Source organism: Rhinoraja longicauda, chromosome 9 (assembly GCF_053455715.1).
Source record: "Rhinoraja longicauda isolate Sanriku21f chromosome 9, sRhiLon1.1, whole genome shotgun sequence".
Taxonomy (NCBI): Eukaryota; Metazoa; Chordata; class Chondrichthyes; order Rajiformes; family Arhynchobatidae; genus Rhinoraja; species Rhinoraja longicauda.
The window spans coordinates 6,023,720-6,043,165 of record NC_135961.1 but is presented as its reverse complement, the minus strand read 5'-3'; the positions used below and the strand labels follow the sequence as shown (position 1 = coordinate 6,043,165).

The 19,446-nt window shown below is 42.2% G+C and overlaps 1 protein-coding gene across 1 annotated transcript in view; it reads left to right on the top strand.

Moving 5' to 3' along the window:
* The window catches only part of LOC144596892 (chitin synthase chs-2-like), a 30,869-nt gene extending 18,773 nt beyond the window's left edge, over window positions 1-12,096 (top strand). Inside the window, exons 12-19 of the mRNA XM_078405758.1 lie at window positions 641-820; window positions 4,255-4,606; window positions 7,551-7,594; window positions 8,128-8,192; window positions 9,408-9,518; window positions 10,368-10,585; window positions 10,675-10,753; window positions 12,042-12,096. Of these exons, the coding sequence (XP_078261884.1) occupies window positions 641-820; window positions 4,255-4,606; window positions 7,551-7,594; window positions 8,128-8,192; window positions 9,408-9,518; window positions 10,368-10,585; window positions 10,675-10,753; window positions 12,042-12,062 (1,070 nt within the window). The 3' untranslated portion in view covers window positions 12,063-12,096. The remainder of the gene's footprint in view (window positions 1-640; window positions 821-4,254; window positions 4,607-7,550; window positions 7,595-8,127; window positions 8,193-9,407; window positions 9,519-10,367; window positions 10,586-10,674; window positions 10,754-12,041) is intronic.
* Window positions 12,097-19,446: the final 7,350 nt, after the last annotated feature.

The following is a 19,446-nucleotide window of genomic DNA, read 5'->3' as shown; positions in this document are numbered from 1 at the left end:
CCCGAAACGCCACCTATTCCTTTTGCTCCAGAGATGCTGCCTGACCCGCTGGGTTACTCCAGCTTTTTGTGTCTATCTTCACCTCACCTGGTATTATATTCATTAGGCTAGTAAGAGAAAATAACACCTTAGCAAATCTTAATGATTAATAGACAATTGACAATAGACAATAGGTGCAGGAGGAGGCCATTCGGCCCTTCGAGCCAGCACCGCCATTCAATGTGATCATGGCTGATTATTCTCAATCAGTACCCCGTTCCTGCCTTCTCCCCATACCCCCTGACTCCGCTATCCTTAAGAGCTCTATCTGAAAAAGCAAGCGCGGAAATTCGTGTGAATTTGTTCTGCCCCCTTTCAAGCTTAATGACATCATTCCAGGCATGCTCTCACCAATGGCCAGTATAGTTGTAACTCCCTAACAGGTACAATGTTTGGACCAATGAGGGTAAATGGGCCAAGCATCTTTTTCACCACCCTGTTCACCTGTAACAGTTTCAGGGACCGATGTATCCCGAGATCCCTCTTCTACATTATACAGGCAAGGTGGATGAACAGGGCATGGGATTGGGATAAACAGGGCATGGGATTGTTTTTTGTTTATCAATGTAGATGATTATTTTCCATACAATATCTTTTACAGGATCGTTTACCTTTGTGTTTAACTGGAATGGAAATGTTGCCCTGGCGCTTGGTGTTGTTCCACCTGCCCTCTATATACTCATTTGTTACAAAGTCAAATCGGACACCCAGATCAATATTGCTGCAGTTCTGAGCATCATTTATGCTTTTCTAATGATTGCAACATTAATGTCCATCATTGGTGAGTACCCATGCGTTATAATATCAGATTTGAGTATCAATTATTTTTTTAATCATTGTAATTAATTCTTTAATATATGGATAATTTTAGTCAATAATTTGTCAATAATCTATTCAAGTCAAGACTCAGCTACATCATAGATCAACTGCTGGCCAGCAGGGAGAAATCTCCACAGCAGTGCAAGAAAGGCAAAATGTTTGCTATTAAAAAGAGGCCCGGAAAATAATGGATGCCAATGGAAATCAATGTATTCTTCTGCACCCAGTTCTGCATCCATTGCGTACAGTTTTGGTCTCCTAATCTGAGGAAAGACATTCTTGCCATAGAGGGAGTACAGAGAAGGTTCACCAGATTGATCCCTGGGATGGCAGGACTTTCATATGAAGAAAGACTGGATAGACTCGGCTTGTACTCGCTGGAATTTAGAAGATTGAGGGGGGATCTTATAGAAACTTACAAAATTCTTAAGGGGTTGGACAGGCAGATGCAGGAAGATTGTTCCCGATGTTGGGGAAGTCCAGAGCAAGGGGTCACAGTTTAAAGATAAGGGGGAAGTCTTTTAGGACCGAGATGAGAAAGTATTTTTTCACACAGAGAGTGGTGAATCTGTGGAATTCTCTGCCACAGAAGGTAGTTGAGGCCAGTTCATTGGTTTTATTTAAGAGGGAGTTAGATGTGGCCCGTGTGGCTAAAGGGATCAGGGGGTATGGAGAGAAGGCAGGTACAGGATACTGAGTTGGATGATCAGTCATGATCATATTGAATGGCGGTGCAGGCTCGAAGGGCCGAATGGCCTACTCCTGCACCTATTTTCTATGTTTCTATGTTTCTATCTTAGCCAGATTGGACAGTTCTGCTACCAAAAATGCGATTCCATCCAAGTCAACATGCAGCCATTGCTATTTTGCAGTACAACTGAGGTCCACCCTGGAGAATTTCTCCGCCATTATTTTCTCACACTCATTTAGATGCCACATGCCTTATATATTGTTACTTGACTAATTACTTTCCCAAACTTCTCCTATTGAAGGTCTGCTTGGTGTCAGAGGTTATGAGGAGAAGGCAGGGGAATGGGGTTAGGAGGGAGAGATAGATCAGCCATGATTGAATGGCGGAGTAGACTTGATGGGCCGAATGGCATCATTCTGCTCCTATCACTTCTGATATTACTTCCCTTCTTCTGGATACCATCCCCTGCTCCCCAACTATCCAGGGCAAGGCAAAAGGAAGGTTGAATTAAAATGATTACTTACACTTTTGCTACTGAATTAATTTGTGACTGAGGGTTCAGACTGCACAGTTGAGACAGACTGCCAAATCATCACTTAATTTATTAATATCATATGTTTGCCCAATAAAGGGAGCACCTGCATTGTGCATTTTTGTGCAACTACCACACCTTTAATATCCCTAACGTTCTGTTTCCAGAGCCTTTTTGGGTGGGTGTGACCATATCGGTTTTTAATTACCAAACCTATGGGTGTGACGATATGTGAAAGCTACTATTCCAAATCTCAGCAGGCCTTTCAATTATAAATAGGCAAAATGTTTGCTCAGTTTCAGGACGGGCACCATTGACTTGCACAAATAGAGAGAAATGTGGCGGGGAAAGAAGTCACTGTTGCTGATGGCTGTTTGAAAAATGGGATCACCTTTTGGGGTCCCGAAACGTCACCCATTCCTTCTCTCCAGAGATGCTACCTGTCCCGCTGAGTTACTCCAGCATGTTGTGTCCATCTTCGGTGTAAACCAGCATCTGCAGTTCCTTCCTACACATGTCTTTTCAAGGCCTACTTAGAGTCATAGTGCACAGTGAAAAATGGCCCCTTTTGCCAACCGTGTCTATGCTGACCATCATGCCTTTCTATACCATTCCCACTTTCTTGCACTGACGCCATCTCAATAGACAATAGGTGCAGGAGGAGGCCATTCAGCCCTTCGAGCATGCACCGCCATTCAATGTGATCATGGCTGATCATTCTCAATCAGTACCCCGTTCCTGTCTTCTCCCCATACCCCCTGACTCCGCTATCCTTAAGAGCTCTATCTAGCTCTCTCTTGAATGCATTCAGAGAATTGGCCTCCACTGCCTTCTGAGGCAGAGAATTCTACAGATTCACAACTCTCTGACTGAAAAAGTTTTTCCTCATCTCAGTTCTAAATGGCCTACCCCTTATTCTTAAACTGTGGCCCCTTGTTCTGGACTCCCCCAACATTGGGAACATGTTTCCTGCCTCTAATGTGTCCAACCCCTTTTATCTCCTCCTATGCCTTGCTCATTCACATGCCTGTTGAGATACCTCTGAAATATTGTTACTGTTCTGGCCCCCACCTCCTCTTCAGGCAATTGATTCCGGATACCACCTACCCTTTGTGTGAAAACTTCACCCTTCAGGTTCCCTTAAAGACTTCTGCCTGCCGGTGTAAACTATTTATTAGACATCCTTCCCGTAGAATAAGACGCTGGCTACTGATCTATGCTTTTCATCATTTTATACACCTCTATCATGTTACCTCTCAGCCTCCTTTGCTTCAGGGAAAACAGACCCAGCCCATACAATCCCTCCTTATGTTGTTTCCAGCAGACCTATAATTGAGTATGAAACAAGCCTCGTCTGAACTATCGTTGGGTAGATAAAATGCGGAAACACTGACCATATGCTGACGATAGATTGCATTTAGAAAATTCTGGTATGAATGGGTAAAACAAAGGACCATCATATCTATAATTTCCTTTATTTAGTAGACACTGATAGCATAGGTGGTGAGAGCAGGTATTAAGGGGGGTTGTTCTGGCTTGCCAGAACTGACTGCTGAGCCTTCCCGAGGTGTCGTGGGCCTAACTCAACGAAACACTAGCGAAGGGAGGTGCCTACCTGATAACCCCAATGATATACTTGCATCAACACGATCGTTTTTTAAAGATGTGCTCGTTAACATGTAGGTAGCTAATGGTTGCGTATGGAGTTAGTTATTGTCCTCAGCATGAGTTTGTATAAGCAGTTTAGATGGTACTTTGGCTGGCTTTGGGCTTGGTTTTCTTGGTTGACAATAGACAATAGACAATAGGTGCAGGAGGAGGCCATTCGGCCCTTCGAGCCAGCACCGCCATTCAATGTGATCATGGCTGATCATTCTCAATCAGTACCCCGTTCCTGCCTTCTCCCCATACCCCCTGACACCGCTATCCTTAAGAGCTCTATCTAGCTCTCTCTCTTGAATGCATTCGGAGAATTGGCCTCCAAGTGCTTATCCTGGTGTTATAGCACGAGTCCTTTGTGTTTTTAATTGTAATCTTTAAACACACAAGAAACGTCATGTGAACTCAGTTCAGTTCTGCCAGTGCACGTGCTGTTTGGTGTGAATCACCACAAGCTTTCTCTTTGCTCTTTTTTGCTGTCAAAAAATTCCAATGTATGTTTTACCCCTTTCAGGTGAAATGATCAGAGAACAAACCTTTATTACTCCGACGGGCGTGTTCTTCATTTCCATGGTGGTCCTATTCCTCTCAACGGCGTTGCTGCACCCCCAGGAGTTCCACCTCGTTCTATACGGGATGCTGTACATTATTTGCATTCCCAGCGGATACTTGCTCTTGCCCATTTATTCAATGGTGAACATGAATAATGTCTCATGGGGGACTCGTGAAAGTGCCACTCCAAAGAGATTTACCAAGAAGAAACCCGAACAGACGAAGCGATATGAAAAGAAATGCAAATGCTTCTGCTGGGATGTTGAATTTGCAATCAAAGAGGATAAAAAGGAAGCAGCTCACCGAAGAGACAGGTATCTCTCTTTAATACTAACTGGTAAAGTTAAAGGGTACTTAGTGCTCTCTCAGCTGGTTCTAATAACATGTCAATAGACAATAGACTATAGACTATAGGTGCAGGAGGAGGCCATTCGGCCCTTCGAGCCAGCACCACCATTCAGTGTGATCATGGCTGATCATTTTCAATCAGTACCCCATTCCTGCCTTCTCCCCATACCCCCTGACTCCGCTATCCTTAAGAGCTCTATCTAGCTCTCTCTTGAATGCATTCAGAGAATTGGCCTCCACTGCCTTCTGAGGCAGAGAATTCCACAGATTCACAACTCTCTGACTGAATTTTTTTTTATCCTCATCTCAGTTCTAACTACTTTCTGTTCTCTATTTTTGATTCCTTTGTTTTGAGATATGCTTTTCGCTACTTTTTTGCTTGTTACCTTTTCTTTGGTTTTAATTTCCCCTTTAAAATATATCATCATCATCATCATCATCATCATATATATACAGCCGGAAACAGGCCTTTTTGGCCCACCAAGTCCGTGCCGCCCAGCGATCCCCGTACATTAACACTATCCTACACCCACTAGGGACAATTTTTACATTTTACCCAGCCAATTAACCTACATACCTGTATCTTAGAAGTTCACGGCTGGATGATATAAGATTTAAAAACCTCATTGTGCTGGCGGACTTACATTTCATCACTGAGTTCCTGCAATTTCCTACACAGTTCAGTGAGGACACTGCCCTCTGCATTGCTTTGAAACTTGAGGAATATTGTCCTGACTTTGGATACTACAATGGGTGTAGCAATCTTACACATATAATTTGACACGCATGAATCCTTGGAAATTTTAATTTGATTCGTCTGATAAACTGAGGTTGAGATAATGATTATTTCCTGCATTATAAACTTTCAATCATCCTTTAAATGGGATTGTCAATAAATCCGTTATTCTGTTATTAACGATGAACGCAACTCCTTTTTCCTACATAGTCAGGTGTGAAGAGGATTAGCTAGTGTAAGAAAATAACTGCAGATGCTGGTACAAATCAAAGGTATTTATTTCACAAAATGCTGGAGTAACTCAGCAGGTCAGGCAGCATCTCAGGAGAGAAGGAATGGGTGACGTTTCGTCTCGACCCGAAACGTCACCCATTCCTTCTCTCCTGAGATGCTGCCTGACCTGCTGAGTTACTCCAACATTTTATGAATTAAAAAAAAGAGGATTAGCTATATACTTTGTCTTTGGCATAGTGGGCTAAAATCCTAACACGCGATCAAAGCTAGGCTAGATTTGCAGAGGTCAGTCCAAGTGTGTTTTCAAGAGTCAAAAGATCTAAAGCATTAATATTCTGACCTCACCAAAAAAGGGGAGCAGAACATTTGTTGAAGCAAACTCCAAGAACGTAAAGGTTTGTAGGTTAATTGGCTTGGTAAATGTAAAAATTGTCCCTAGTGGGTGTAGGATAGTGCTAATGTGCGGGGATCGCTGGGCGGCGCGGACCCGGTGGGCCGAAGAGCCTGTTTCCGCGCTGCATCTCTAAACTAAACTAAAACTAAAAACTATTGGCTGCCCAGTTGTATTTGCTTCCTAACATTTGGCTCTATTAACTTCGGTGGAATTGAACTTACAAAGATAAGTGTGCCTGACCTGCTGAGTTTCTCCAGCATATTGCGAATAAGTACCTTCGATTTGTACCAGCATCTGCAGTTATTTTCTTACAAGATAAGTGTGGCCGTTGGCTGATAATTTGGCGCACATTTCTTGCTAGTGACCTTTCCCTTTCATCTCCCCATTATTCGCATCTTTATCTTGAGCTGTGTCCTTGAGAGTGTCATACTTACCTTTGGCTTATTTTGTTCTGGATTGGAGATAGAGTCATAGAGTCATAGAGTCCTACAGCACAGAAAGAGGCCCTTCGGCCCATCGTGTCCGCGCCGCCCGTTACCAAACACAGTCTAATTTTTAATCCCATTTTCCCGCATTTGGACCGTAGCCCTGAATGTTGTAGCATTTCAAGTGCCCATCCAAATGCCTCTAAAATGTTGTGAGTGTTCCCGCCTCCACCACCACCCCAGGCAGTGAGTTCCAGACTCCTACCACCCTCTGGGTGAAAAAGTTCTTTCTCACATCCCCCCGAAACCTCCCTCCCCTTACCCTGTATCTATGTCCCCTCGTTGTTGAACCTTCCACCAGTGGAAGATGTTCCCCGCCATCTACCTTATCTATGCCCCTCATGATCTTGTACACCTCGATCATGTCCCCTCTCAGCCTTCTCTGCTCCAGGGAAAACAACCCCAGTCTGCTCAGTCTCTCCTCATAGCCGAGGCCCTTCATCCCTGGCAGCATCCTGGTGAATCTCCTCTGCACCCTCTCCAAAGCTATCACATCCTTTCTATAATGTGGTGACCAGAACTGTACACAATACTCCAGCTGTGGCCTCACCAGTGTTCTGTACAATTCCATCATTACCCCCCTACTTTTATATTCGATGCCCCGGCTAATGAAAGCCAGTAACCCATATGCCTTTTTGACCACCCTGTCCACCTGTCCTGCTGCCTTCAAGGACTTGTGTACCTGTACTCCAAGGTCCCTCTGTACCCCTGTCTTCCCTAGGGTCCTTCCATTCATGGTGTACTCCCTCTCCAAGTTATTCCTGCCAAAGTGCATCACCTCGCACTTTTCAGGATTAAATTCCATCTGCCACTGCTCCGCCCATCTGACCATCTCATCTATATCTTCCTGCAGTTTGCAGATCCCTTCTTCGCTATTCACCACCCCCCCTAACTTTGTGTCATCTGCAAACTTGCTGATCTGGATTGGTTGGCTTTTTCTATTAGTAAGATTGACTTGACTCCCATCGTCTTTCCTCTTTGTGGATTTTTTTTATTTCTATCATTTTTTAAATTCCCTATATTCTAATTATTCTGTTGGGTCTTTATTTTATTTCCTTTAGTACAAATGACGAAATGGAAATATTGGAACCCAGAGTTGAAGACAGTGAGTATTAATATATTTTTTAGAAAATCCTGGTTTATTGCTAGCTGACAAGCATGTTCAGAAAGGTTGCGAATGGGAAGGAAATTGTTTTATGATTTTAAGGAAGGGTGTGACATATTCAAAATTAATGTTTGCACTATGTAGTTCTTTAGGGAAGAATAATTTTCTTCATGATTACTATTTCTAAAGATAGATTTTTAAAAATAGAAAAAGATGACTATTTTTGTTACTTTACCCATTCAAATACCGTTTTCTGTGACCCCACAGCAGGTCTGATCTTGCGTGGGATCAGAGAATTGAAATCTCCAGCATAATGTTAGGGACACCCAGCAAATACATTCACTGGGATTTCATGATGGCACCTATCACATGATGGCATATATCAGATATGTGGCAGATCCACTTTAAGCATGGGTCTTATCTCAATGTGAATGGCTGAAAAAGTTTCTCTGATCCAATTTTGATGCTCAACGGATCCAATCGCAGTAGGCCAGGGAATAATCTTTATTTCTTGTGTTTTTTTAATTATTTAGACTGGATTGACGATTTGAAAGAAAAGTCTCTCTATATCGACCTTGTTGAAGAAAAGATTGATGAAGTGAGTTATTTCAAATCACATTTCTCTCAGCCCCTTTGAACTTAATTTACCAACTTAATCTGCCGCAGAGCAAGGCTACACAAATGAAGGGGTTCATGCAAAACAAAGTTCTCAGTCCAATGCCCCCTCTACTCATTTTGCTGCACTCTGGCAACCTAATTTCTGAACAATATCTATACGTTTACCCTTGATTCCTTTGCCACTTACCAAAAGAATATGTGTGTTTTCTTGTGGGTAGAGGAGGTTAATTTACAGCGGCCAATTAGTTTACCAGGAGAGATGGGAGAAACAAGAACCTCACACAGTCCCGGAGAGACCATGCAAACTCTTCAGCACCCAGAGTCATGATTGAGTTAAGCTGAGTTCAGTTCAGTTTATTGTCACGTGTACCGAGGTTCAGTGAAAAGCTTTTGTTGCGTGCTAACCAGTCAGCAGAAAGACTAAAAAATAATTACAATCGAGCCATTTACAGTGTACAGATACATGTTAAGGGAATAACGTTTAGTTCAAGGTAAAGCCAGCAAAGTCTGATCAAGGGTAGTCCGAGGGTTGCCAAAGAGGTAGATAGTAAGGTCATAAGGTCATAAGTGATAGGAGCAGAATTAGGCCATTCGGCCCATTAAGTCTACTCGGCCATTCAATCATGGCTGATCTATCTCTCCCTCCTAACCCCATTCTCCTGCCTTCTCCCCATAACCCCTGACACCCGTACTAATCAGGAATCTATCTATCTCTGCTTTAAAAACATCCATTGACTTGGTCTCCACACCCTTCTGTGGCAAAGAATTCCACAGGTTCACCACCCTCTGACTAAAGAAACACTTCCTCATCTTCCTGAAGGAACATCCTTTAATTCGGAGGCTACGACCTCTAGTCCTAGACTCTCCCACGAGTGGAAACACCCTCTCCACATCCACTCTACCCAAGCCTTTCACTATTAGAGGTAGTAGTGCAGCCACTGCTCTCTGACTGTGGTGGGATGATTCAGTTGTCTGATAACAGATTAACAGCCTGATTGAACCTGGGTGGCTGGTAGTGTGAAGCAGCAACACTAACTGCTGCATCACTGTGCTGCCCTTCAAAGTGTGTTAAAGATTTTACAAAATATAATGTTGCATGTAACTACTCGCCTGCATAATGAAGAAATTAAGGCGGTCACATGGAATGATGGAATAAAACATTTTATTGATAATATTCTCTATTTCTTATCTGCAGACGGAAAAACCATTCTGGGTTGAGTTAATTGAGTTGTATCTTAAACCGATTGATGAAAATAAAGAGAGGCAGCAAGAGATTGAGAAAAATCTGCGGGCTCTGAGGAACAAGGTATGGGTTTAGTTACCAGTGTTTGTTCTGAATAATCAGCTGTAAATGTAAAATCTTGTTCTTTATTAATTTATGCTTGGATATGGAAAGATGAAGTACAAAGGAGACTGCAAAGGCACAGAGGCACATGGCAGTTAAAAAAAACTAAAATTAGGTCAGCCTTCATCTGTTACGCTCACAAAATATAATGGATCTACACAATTTGTACAGAACCTTGCCAAAGCTTCACCATTGTGAAAAAAACGCATTCTGCTTTAAAGAAAAAACAAAATACATGAGTCATTAAGGTGATGGATGAAAGGATCCTTTTTGTATGGCTTTATTCCTTGAGTAAAACAGGCTATAAATTAGAGAATTGCCATGGGAGAAATGTATGGCCAATTTACACAGTTCAGTAAATAAAGCGGCACGGTGGCGCAGCGGTAGAGTTGCTGCTTTACAGCGAATGCAGCGCCGGAGACTCAGGTTCGATCCTGACTACGGGTGCTGCACTGTAAGGAGTTTGTACGTTCTCCCCGTGACCTGCGTGGGTTTTCTCCGAGATCTTCGGTTTCCTCCCACACTCCAAAGACGTACAGGTATGTAGGCTAATTGGCTGGGTAAATGTAAAAATTGTCCCTAGTGGGTGTAGGATAGTGTTAATGTACGGGGATCGCTGGGCGGCATGGACTTGGTGGGCCGAAAAGGCCTGTTTCCGGCTGTATATATATGATGATATGATGATATGATAACAGCTTGCTCTACGCACCCACACTGATTTGTTCAATTTATTTTTGCACTCACTGTACTTAAAGGCAATATTGTGTATATTATTGGTGCTAGGTTTTAAAGAGATCCTTTTATTTCCAGGCCACTTTCCTGTTCTTCATTATAAATATCCTGTGGCTCGTTTCAACATTCTTCCTGCAACTCATTGGTCCAGACATACACATCAAGATACCCAAAATTCTCTCAAATGGTTCCTTTTCAATAAATGAGAATCTAACCATCGAACCGATCGGTTTCATGTTCTTGATATCGTTTGCTGGGCTGTTGATAATTCAATTCATCACCATGTTATACCACAGGTATTAATTAAAAATATTATCTGCTTTAATCAATCAATAATCAATCTCATAATAAGCAAATAATAACATTGTTATTTACTATTTTTCAGGATTAACACCCTCATCCATTTCATTGCATACAAAGGAACTGAAGTGAAATCTCTGCAGAATGTTGGAAAATATAAAAAAGTAAGGGCTGACAAATTTCATGATTCTATTTAATTGAATGACTTCAAATTTACTCCAATCTTAAGGTCATCAGTCATAAGGAATAGGCATAGAATTAGGCCATTCGGCACATCAAATATACTCCGCCATTCAATCATGGCTGATCTATCTCTCCCTCCCAAACTCCATTCTCCTGCCTTCTCCTCATAACCTCTGACACCTTAAATCTAACATACACTTTTGCAATCTTGGAAGGTCCAAGCACATTGAAATTTTCTGTGAAATACAACAGTAGCTTTAAATTATTAAATATAGAAATCCAATGCATGGATAGACTAACAGCTATTCATTGATTAGTTCACCACTGATGTACACTGAGTGCTATGAAGTTCCTATATTTGCATTGTAAAGACAGGACCTCAGAAAATTAGACCATGCTTAATGTGGATAAGGCTCCACTTCAGAGCTGTTTAAATTAAAGTAGTATAATCGTGCCACGGTTAGCTAGGAGAGATATTTTCAATAATACGTTAATTGTTAATGACATTCCATCACCCTCTGAAGAACCAAAGCATAGCCATTGCATTTGCGAAGTGGTTTTTTTCTTCTCAGTTCTATTACACTCCTAATTTCACAATCTACTGATTTGGGTGGGTCAAGGTCATAAGGTCACAAGGAATAGGAGTAGAATTTGGCCATTTGGACCATCAAGTCTACTCCGCCATTCAATCGTGGCTGATCTATTTCTCCCTCCTAACCCCATCCTCCTGCCTTCTCTCCATAACCTCTGACACCTGTACTAATCAAGAATCTATCTATCTCTGCCTTAAAAAACATCCACTGACTTGGCCTCCACAGCCTTCTGTGGCAAAGAATTCCACAGATTCACCACCCTCTGACTAAAGAAATTTCTCCTCATCTCCTTCCTAAAAGAACGTCCTTTAATTCTTAGGCTATGACCTCTAGTTCTAGACTCTCCTGCCAATGGAAACATCCTCTCCACATCCACTCTATCCAAGCCTTTCACTATTCTGTATGTTACAATGTGCTCCCCCCTCATTCTTCTAAATTCCAGTGAGTACAGGCCCAGTGCCAACAAATGTTGTCCATTCACCCGGTTGCACTGTCAGCCACTGTAGGACATGTAAGGAAGGACAATGCAAACAAGCTGATGCTGCAAAATTTACCCTGAAAATCAATTTTGGTGCAGAGTTATTTGAATGTTTCTTTTTTTTTTAAAGCAATTTATTTTAAGACAAAAAATCTAATATGAAAATTGAATATTACATAACTTTTTCTTCTCTTTTAGCATGAAGATCATGAGGTTTGACATTATAGAAAAGCCAAATCAACAGTGATGGGAAAAAAGGAACAACTTTCCAGCTTTATATCTTGATCAGCATAGAGCGAAATCCATCAGCTTGCTAATCATGGACAATGCAGCAAGGATCTGTTGCTCCTGTTATCAAATGGATATCTATGCACAAATATGATGATTGCTTAGTAACAGGTCAATACAAACAGAAGTAGAAATTCATTAGTGCTACCTGTTTTAGAGGTGTAAAAGGAATATCCAAGTGACAATGTGGCTGCAGGCATGGGGTGGAATTCACAAGCCCCATCTACAATTCAGCACGTCCCTTGAGTCAGAATCAGCACCTTAGAACAAAAGATGCCACTGAGAGCTTGATTTGTACCTTCTAGCTGCCAGTTGTAGGTTAAAATTGACTGTTTGGCCTCTGATCAATGCAGATGGAGTTAATGGGCCAAATCTGCATAGTTCTGCCATCATTTCTTAGAAAGCGTAAATACAATGCACTGCAAGTTTACTCATTTGGGAATCGCCTAGTCTTTGTCTGTGCAATCGATGTCTGAATCTTACTGACATATCGGTGAACTATTACTGTCAGGGCTGGTTAGTGCCCTTTACATCTTTTATTAACTCACCAGACAACCAATGTTTTTTTTTAAGCACACAAACATCTCTACCATTTCCACCAACCGAGTATCTCAGGGATTATAAATACGTTTCATGACTGTAAATTTCTATTGCGACTTATGCCTTATTCCATTTCTGCCACTCAACAAATTAGAGAAATGAGGAGAAAACTCTTCCATGTACAATGGATTGCAAAAACTGTAAATTAATTATTTATAAATATTTTACAACTTTGTAATGCAAGGATATTTTCAACCTTGGAACACAATCATCATCACTCTCTCTGGGCCGTTTCTGTTTGTTTATTGATGCCTAGCCCACTGATCCTATTCTGAACTTTTATGTTCATTGCGAGGGTCAGTCTTGTATTGGCAATCAGCTTTGGAAAAGGTGAACATAATTTTTCCCAAAGTCAAAAATCAAAGAGCAGCATTCGTAAACAGAGTGATTCTGAAATATCGTTGGATCGAGACAATCAGGTCTGGTTAGTGCCTTTATAGTGCAATAAAAATCAATTGGTACATCTATGTACCTTAAGGAAAGAAGATAAAGATCGAATGCACACAATCACACACATGATGAAGTTGCATCATGTAAAACTATTATTGTGCACATACTACTTTACAACTGATCATGAATTAATATAATTCATACCTTTGCACAAAATGGTCAGTTGACATTGTTTCTGTTTACAATTATCTTATAGCTATAAAATACATTATGGAAGTAAAAATGTTAATTTATTATAAATAACCCATTAAATGTATCTTCTATGACATGTGTTCTTTTACCTATTTAATTTTAAACTGAAATTGTTTGGGGTATTTTTGATGTACATATTTCACGATATAAAATACAATCGGTAGGAAATGCTCATTTTCACATTATCTCAACTTCCGATATGGATATCAAATGTACTCTAAAATTCGACAAATTGGATTTAAAATATTTCCATTTTTCTCCAGTGTATAGATTTTCTCAGCCAAGCAAAACACATCATATTTGTTATTGACCATTTTTAATGTCACATATGGATTACAATCCATTCAATTTTAACATCATATCAACAGTACAGTTCAGTGGGTTTAGCTTGACATGCTTTCTTTGTCATTTTAAGCTCTCAGATTATTTGCAATCAAATCGTGGTGAACACATTTTCCAACTTACTTCATTAAAATACAACATATTAGGATCTTCAAGTCACTTTTGGTACAAACAATATTTCTAAGTAATTGGTGTTACCTCTCTATTACGACCCTTGAACTATGCATTCATTTTTGACCCACATTTTAAAATTAGCAATAAGAAAATGAACACGATAGTCTGCATGACCTATGATATTTGCACGAATTACTGTCTTCATGAAATTAAGTTATTATCTTATTGGTTGAATGTGTATATTTGTAAGATACTTAATCAATGGAGTGAATGATATTCTCATGGATGAAACGAAATAAACTGTTCTTTTAACTTAATTGCTTCCATTTGGTTTTGTTTATTATTGTACAAATGTAACAGATAGATTTTAGAATGAATTCTTTATACAATTCATCGTGTCAAACTTAATATACACAGCATGACCTTGAAAACATTAAAGCACTATCAAGATGTAGCTGGAAAAGTACTTGTTCCTTAAGCTTGATAATGCTTATTTTGTTAGAAGGAATGAAATGTGCTGACTTCACTGAAATACTCAACTGCTTTAACCTCACTCAACACGTCAATTTTCCCACCCATAACCGTGGGCACATTCTGGACCTTGTCTGCTCCACTGGACTAAATCTACATCACCTCTCTGGCTCCGACCCCACCCTCTCTGATCACTTAGCATTCACCATGTCCGTCAACATTCCCACCCCAGCTCCAAGGCAAAAACGCAAAATCAACTTCCGTAAGCTGAACTCTGTTTCACCTACCTCGCTCTCATCCTCCCTCTCTGAAATAATGTCCGCCTCTCCCTTCGTTGACCTCCACAGCCCCTCTGACCTCACTGACTACTACAACCGCACTCTCTCCTCCTGCCTCGACCAGCTTGCACCTATAAAAACCAAAACAGTTTCCTTCACCCACTCTGCTCCCTGGTTTACCCCTGAACTCCGCATGATGAAAACTCATGCCCGCCAACTTGAAAGACTCCGCAACAAAACAGGTCTCACAATTCACTCCCAAGCCTACAAAGACCACCTGCAGCACTACAAATGATGCCCTCTCCCGCGCCCACTCCACCTACTACTCTCAAATAATTCACTCTGGCTCCGGAAACCCAAAAGCACTCTTCTCTACAATAAACAAACTCCTCAGCCCCCTGGACACCATCTCCCAATCATTCACAGTTGACAAATGCACCACTTTCCTTTCATTCTTCCAAAGCAAAATAGACAGCATCTACAGCACCTTAACCACCAACGCACCTGCTCCCCCTCAAACCACCTGCCCCCCCTTATCCTGTCAGCCCCTGCCTCAGTTCTCCCCAGTCTCCACCACTGACCTCTCTGACCTCTTCACAGGAATAAAAACTGCCACCTGCTCTCTGGACCCCATCCCCTCCAGCTTTGTCAAGGCCTGCCTTCCTGCTCTCTCTCCACTTATCACTGCAACAATAAACTCCTCCCTGTCCACTGGCATCGTCCCGCCATCCCTCAAAATCGCTGCTGTCACCCCCATTCTGAAAAAACCTGGTCTCAACCCTGACACCCCAAACAACTTCAGACCAATCTCCAACCTACCCTTTCTGTCCAAAGTTTTGGAACGTGCTGTAGCTTCCCAACTCAAATACCACCTCTCTACCAATAACCTGTATGAAACTTTCCAATCCGGATTCCGCTCCAACCACTGTACTGAAACTGCGCTCCTCAAAATCACAAACGGCCTTTTCCTCTCCTCCGACGCTGGCAACCTCAACATCCTCATCTTACTTGACCAAAGCGCTGCCTTTGACACCATAAATCACTCCATTCTCCTCACCCGACTTGAAACCTCCTTTAACATCACCGGCACAGCCCTATCCTTGTTCAAATCTTACCTCTCTGACAGACACCAGTTCATCTCCATTAACAACTGTAAATCCCCCACCGCTCCCCTCCCCCAAGGTGTCCCCCAAGGCTCAGTCCTTGGCCCCCTCCTCTTCATCCTCTACCTGTTCCCCCTTGGTCAATTAATCCGCCGTCATGGTCTCAACTTCCACTGCTTCGCCGATGATATCCAGCTCCTCATCTCCACCAAGTCAATCTCCACCACCACACACTCTACACTGACAAACTGCATCTCTGAAATAGAATCTTGGCTTCAATCAAATTTCCTCAAACTCAACTGCAACAAATCTGAAATCATCATCATTGGTCCAAAAACCCTCACCAAATCCACCCAAAACTTCATCCTCAATATTGATGGTCTCCCAGTATCCACCTCCCCTCACATCCGGAATCTTGGAATCATCTTTGATCAAACCCTCTCCTTCGACAAACACATCAAACACATCACAAAGACAGCCTTCTTCCACCTCAAAAACATTGCCCGTCTCAATAGACAATAGACAATAGACAATAGGTGCAGGAGTAGGCCATTCAGCCCTTCGAGCCAGCACCGCCATTCAATGCGATCATGGCTGATCACTCTCAATCAGTACCCCGTTCCTGCCTTCTCCCCATACCCCCTCACTCCGCTATCCTTAAGAGCTCTATCCAGCTCTCTCTTGAAAGCATCCAACGAACTGGCCTCCACTGCCTTCTGAGGCAGAGAATTCCACCCTCTGACTGAAAAAGTTCTTCCTCATCTCCGTTCTAAATGGCCTACCCCTTATTCTTAAACTGTGGCCCCTTGTTCTGGACTCCCCCAACATTGGGAACATGTTATCTGCCTCTAATGTGTCCAATCCCCTAATTATCTTATATGTTTCAATAAGATCCCCCCTCATCCTTCTAAATTCCAGTGTATACAAGCCCAACCGCTCCAGCCTTTCAACATACGACAGTCCCGCCATTCCGGGAATTAACCTAGTGAACCTACGCTGCACGCCCTCCATAGCAAGAATATCCTTCCTCAAATTTGGAGACCAAAACTGCACACAGTACTCCATGTGCGGTCTCACCAGGGCCCGGTACAACTGTAGAAGGACCTCTTTGCTCCTATACTCAACTCCTCTTGTTACGAAGGCCAACATTCCATTGGCTTTCTTCACTGCCTGCTGTACCTGCATGCTTCCTTTCATTGACTGATGCACTAGGACACCCAGATCTCGTTGAACTCCCCCTCCTCCTAACTTGACACCATTCAGATAATAATCTGCCTTTCTATTCTTACTTCCAAAGTGAATAACCTCACACTTATCTACATTAAACTGCATCTGCCATGTATCCGCCCACTCACACAACCTGTCCAAGTCACCCTGCAGCCTTATTGCATCTTCCTCACAATTCACACTACCCCCCAACTTAGTATCATCTGCAAATTTGCTAATGGTACTTTTAATCCCTTCGTCTAAGTCATTAATGTATATCGTAAATAGCTGGGGTCCCAGCACCGAACCTTGCGGTACCCCACTGGTCACTGCCTGCCATTCCGAAAGGGACCCATTTATCCCCACTCTTTGCTTTCTGTCTGTCAACCAATTTTCTATCTATGTCAGTACCCTACCCCCAATACCATGTGCTCTAATTTTGCCCACTAATCTCCTATGTGGGACCTTGTCGAAGGCTTTCTGAAAATCGAGGTACACCACATCCACTGGCTCTCCCCTGTCAATTTTCCTAGTTACATCCTCAAAAAATTCCAGAAGATTTGTCAAGCATGATTTCCCCTTCGTAAATCCATGCTGACTCGGAACGATCCTGTTACTACTATCCAAATGCTCCGCAATTTCGTCTTTTATAATTGACTCCAGCATCTTCCCCACCACTGATGTCAGACTAACTGGTCTATAATTTCCCGTTTTCTCTCTCCCTCCTTTCTTAAAAAAGTGGGATAACATTAGCTACCCTCCAATCCACAGGAACTGATCCTGAATCTATAGAACATTGGAAAATGATCACCAATGTGTCTGACAAGGCTATTTGGCAGGTATGAGCTAAGCATTCGCATGATCAGATACAAAGTGTTTATACTATAACATATAGGGTAGATGGACCACTTGTAATTTTCCTGTTGTAATGTTGGAATTTCTATATTCATGTATTCATGATGTATTTACGGGGTATATTTACTTATTAATGATTATGTAGGGAAGTATCGAACTGGACAAAGGACCATATGTTTTGGAGTTTTCTCTGGAGAAAGGGTCTCGACCCGAAATGTCACAATAGACAATAGCCAGCACCACCATTCAATGTGATCATGGCTGATCATTCTCAATCAGTACCCCGTTCCTGCCTTCTCCCCATACCCCCTGACTCCGCTATCCTTAAGAGCTCTATCTAGCTCTCTCTTGAATGCATTCAGAGAATTGGCCTCCACTGCCTTCTGAGGCGGAGAATTCCACAGATTCACAACTCTCTGACTGAAAAAGTTTTTCCTCATCTCAGTTCTAAATGGCCTACCCCTTATTCTTAAACTGTGGCCCCTTGTTCTGGACTCCCCCAACATTGGGAACATGTTTCCTGCCTCTAACATGTCCAACCCCTTAATAATCTTATACGTTTCAATAAGATCTCCTCTCATCCTTCTAAATTCCAGTGTATACACCCATTCCTTCTCTCCGGATATACTGCCTGTCCCGCTGAGTTATTCCAGCATTTTGTGTATTTCTTCAAGAAGGACATGGACAGATACTTGAATAGGAAAGGTTTATTGGGAAGAAAGGTCTCGACCCGAAACGTCACCTATGTCTTTTCTCCAGAAATGCTGCCTGACCCGTTGAGTTACTCATTTTTGGTGTAAACCCAACATTCGTACCTTCCAACACACTCAGTAAATCTTGCCAGTTACTTGTATGTGGCAACCTTCCAGATCTGCGGATTTCTGTGAAGCACAGGATCAATCTGTCTTCTGTCACTGCTATAATTGTGTTTTTACATTTAGTCACAGTATGTCGAGAAAAATAAACTCCTGATTGTAGCTACAGCACTGGATGTTTAAAACCTTTTAGGCCACTAAGCGTAGACATCAATCATGTGAAAAACAGAAGAGACCTGGATTTCTCCCAGCTAACAATGATCCTTGTTCTCCATCCCCTTTGTCCTGTTTTCACACCTTAAACTCCCTTATCTATCCCTCTCCCCTGACATCTGTCTGAAGAAGGGCCTCGACCCGAAACATCACCCATTCCTTCTCTCCAGAGATAGAAACATAGAAACATAGAAAATAGGTGCAGGAGTAGGCCATTCGGCCCTTCGAGCCTGCACCGCCATTCAATATGATCATGACTGATCATCCAGCTCAGTAACCTGTACCTGCCTTCTCTCCATACCCCCTGATCCCTTTAGCCACAAAGGCCACATCTAACTCCCTCTTAAATATAGCCAATGAACTGGCCTCAACTACCTTCTGTGGCAGAGAATTCCACAGACTCACCACTCTCTGTGTGAAGAAATGTTTTCTCATCTCGGTCCTAAAAGACTCCCCCCTTATCCTTAAGCTGTGACCCCTGGTTCTGGACTTCCCCAACATCGGGAACAATCTTCCCGCATCTAGCCTCTCCAACCCCTTAAGAATTTTATATGTTTCTATAAGATCCCCCCTCTTCTAAATTCCAGCGAGTATAAGCCGAGTCTATCCAGTCTTTCTTCATATGAAAATCCTGCCATCCCAGGGATCAATCTGGTTAACCTTCTCTGTACTCCCT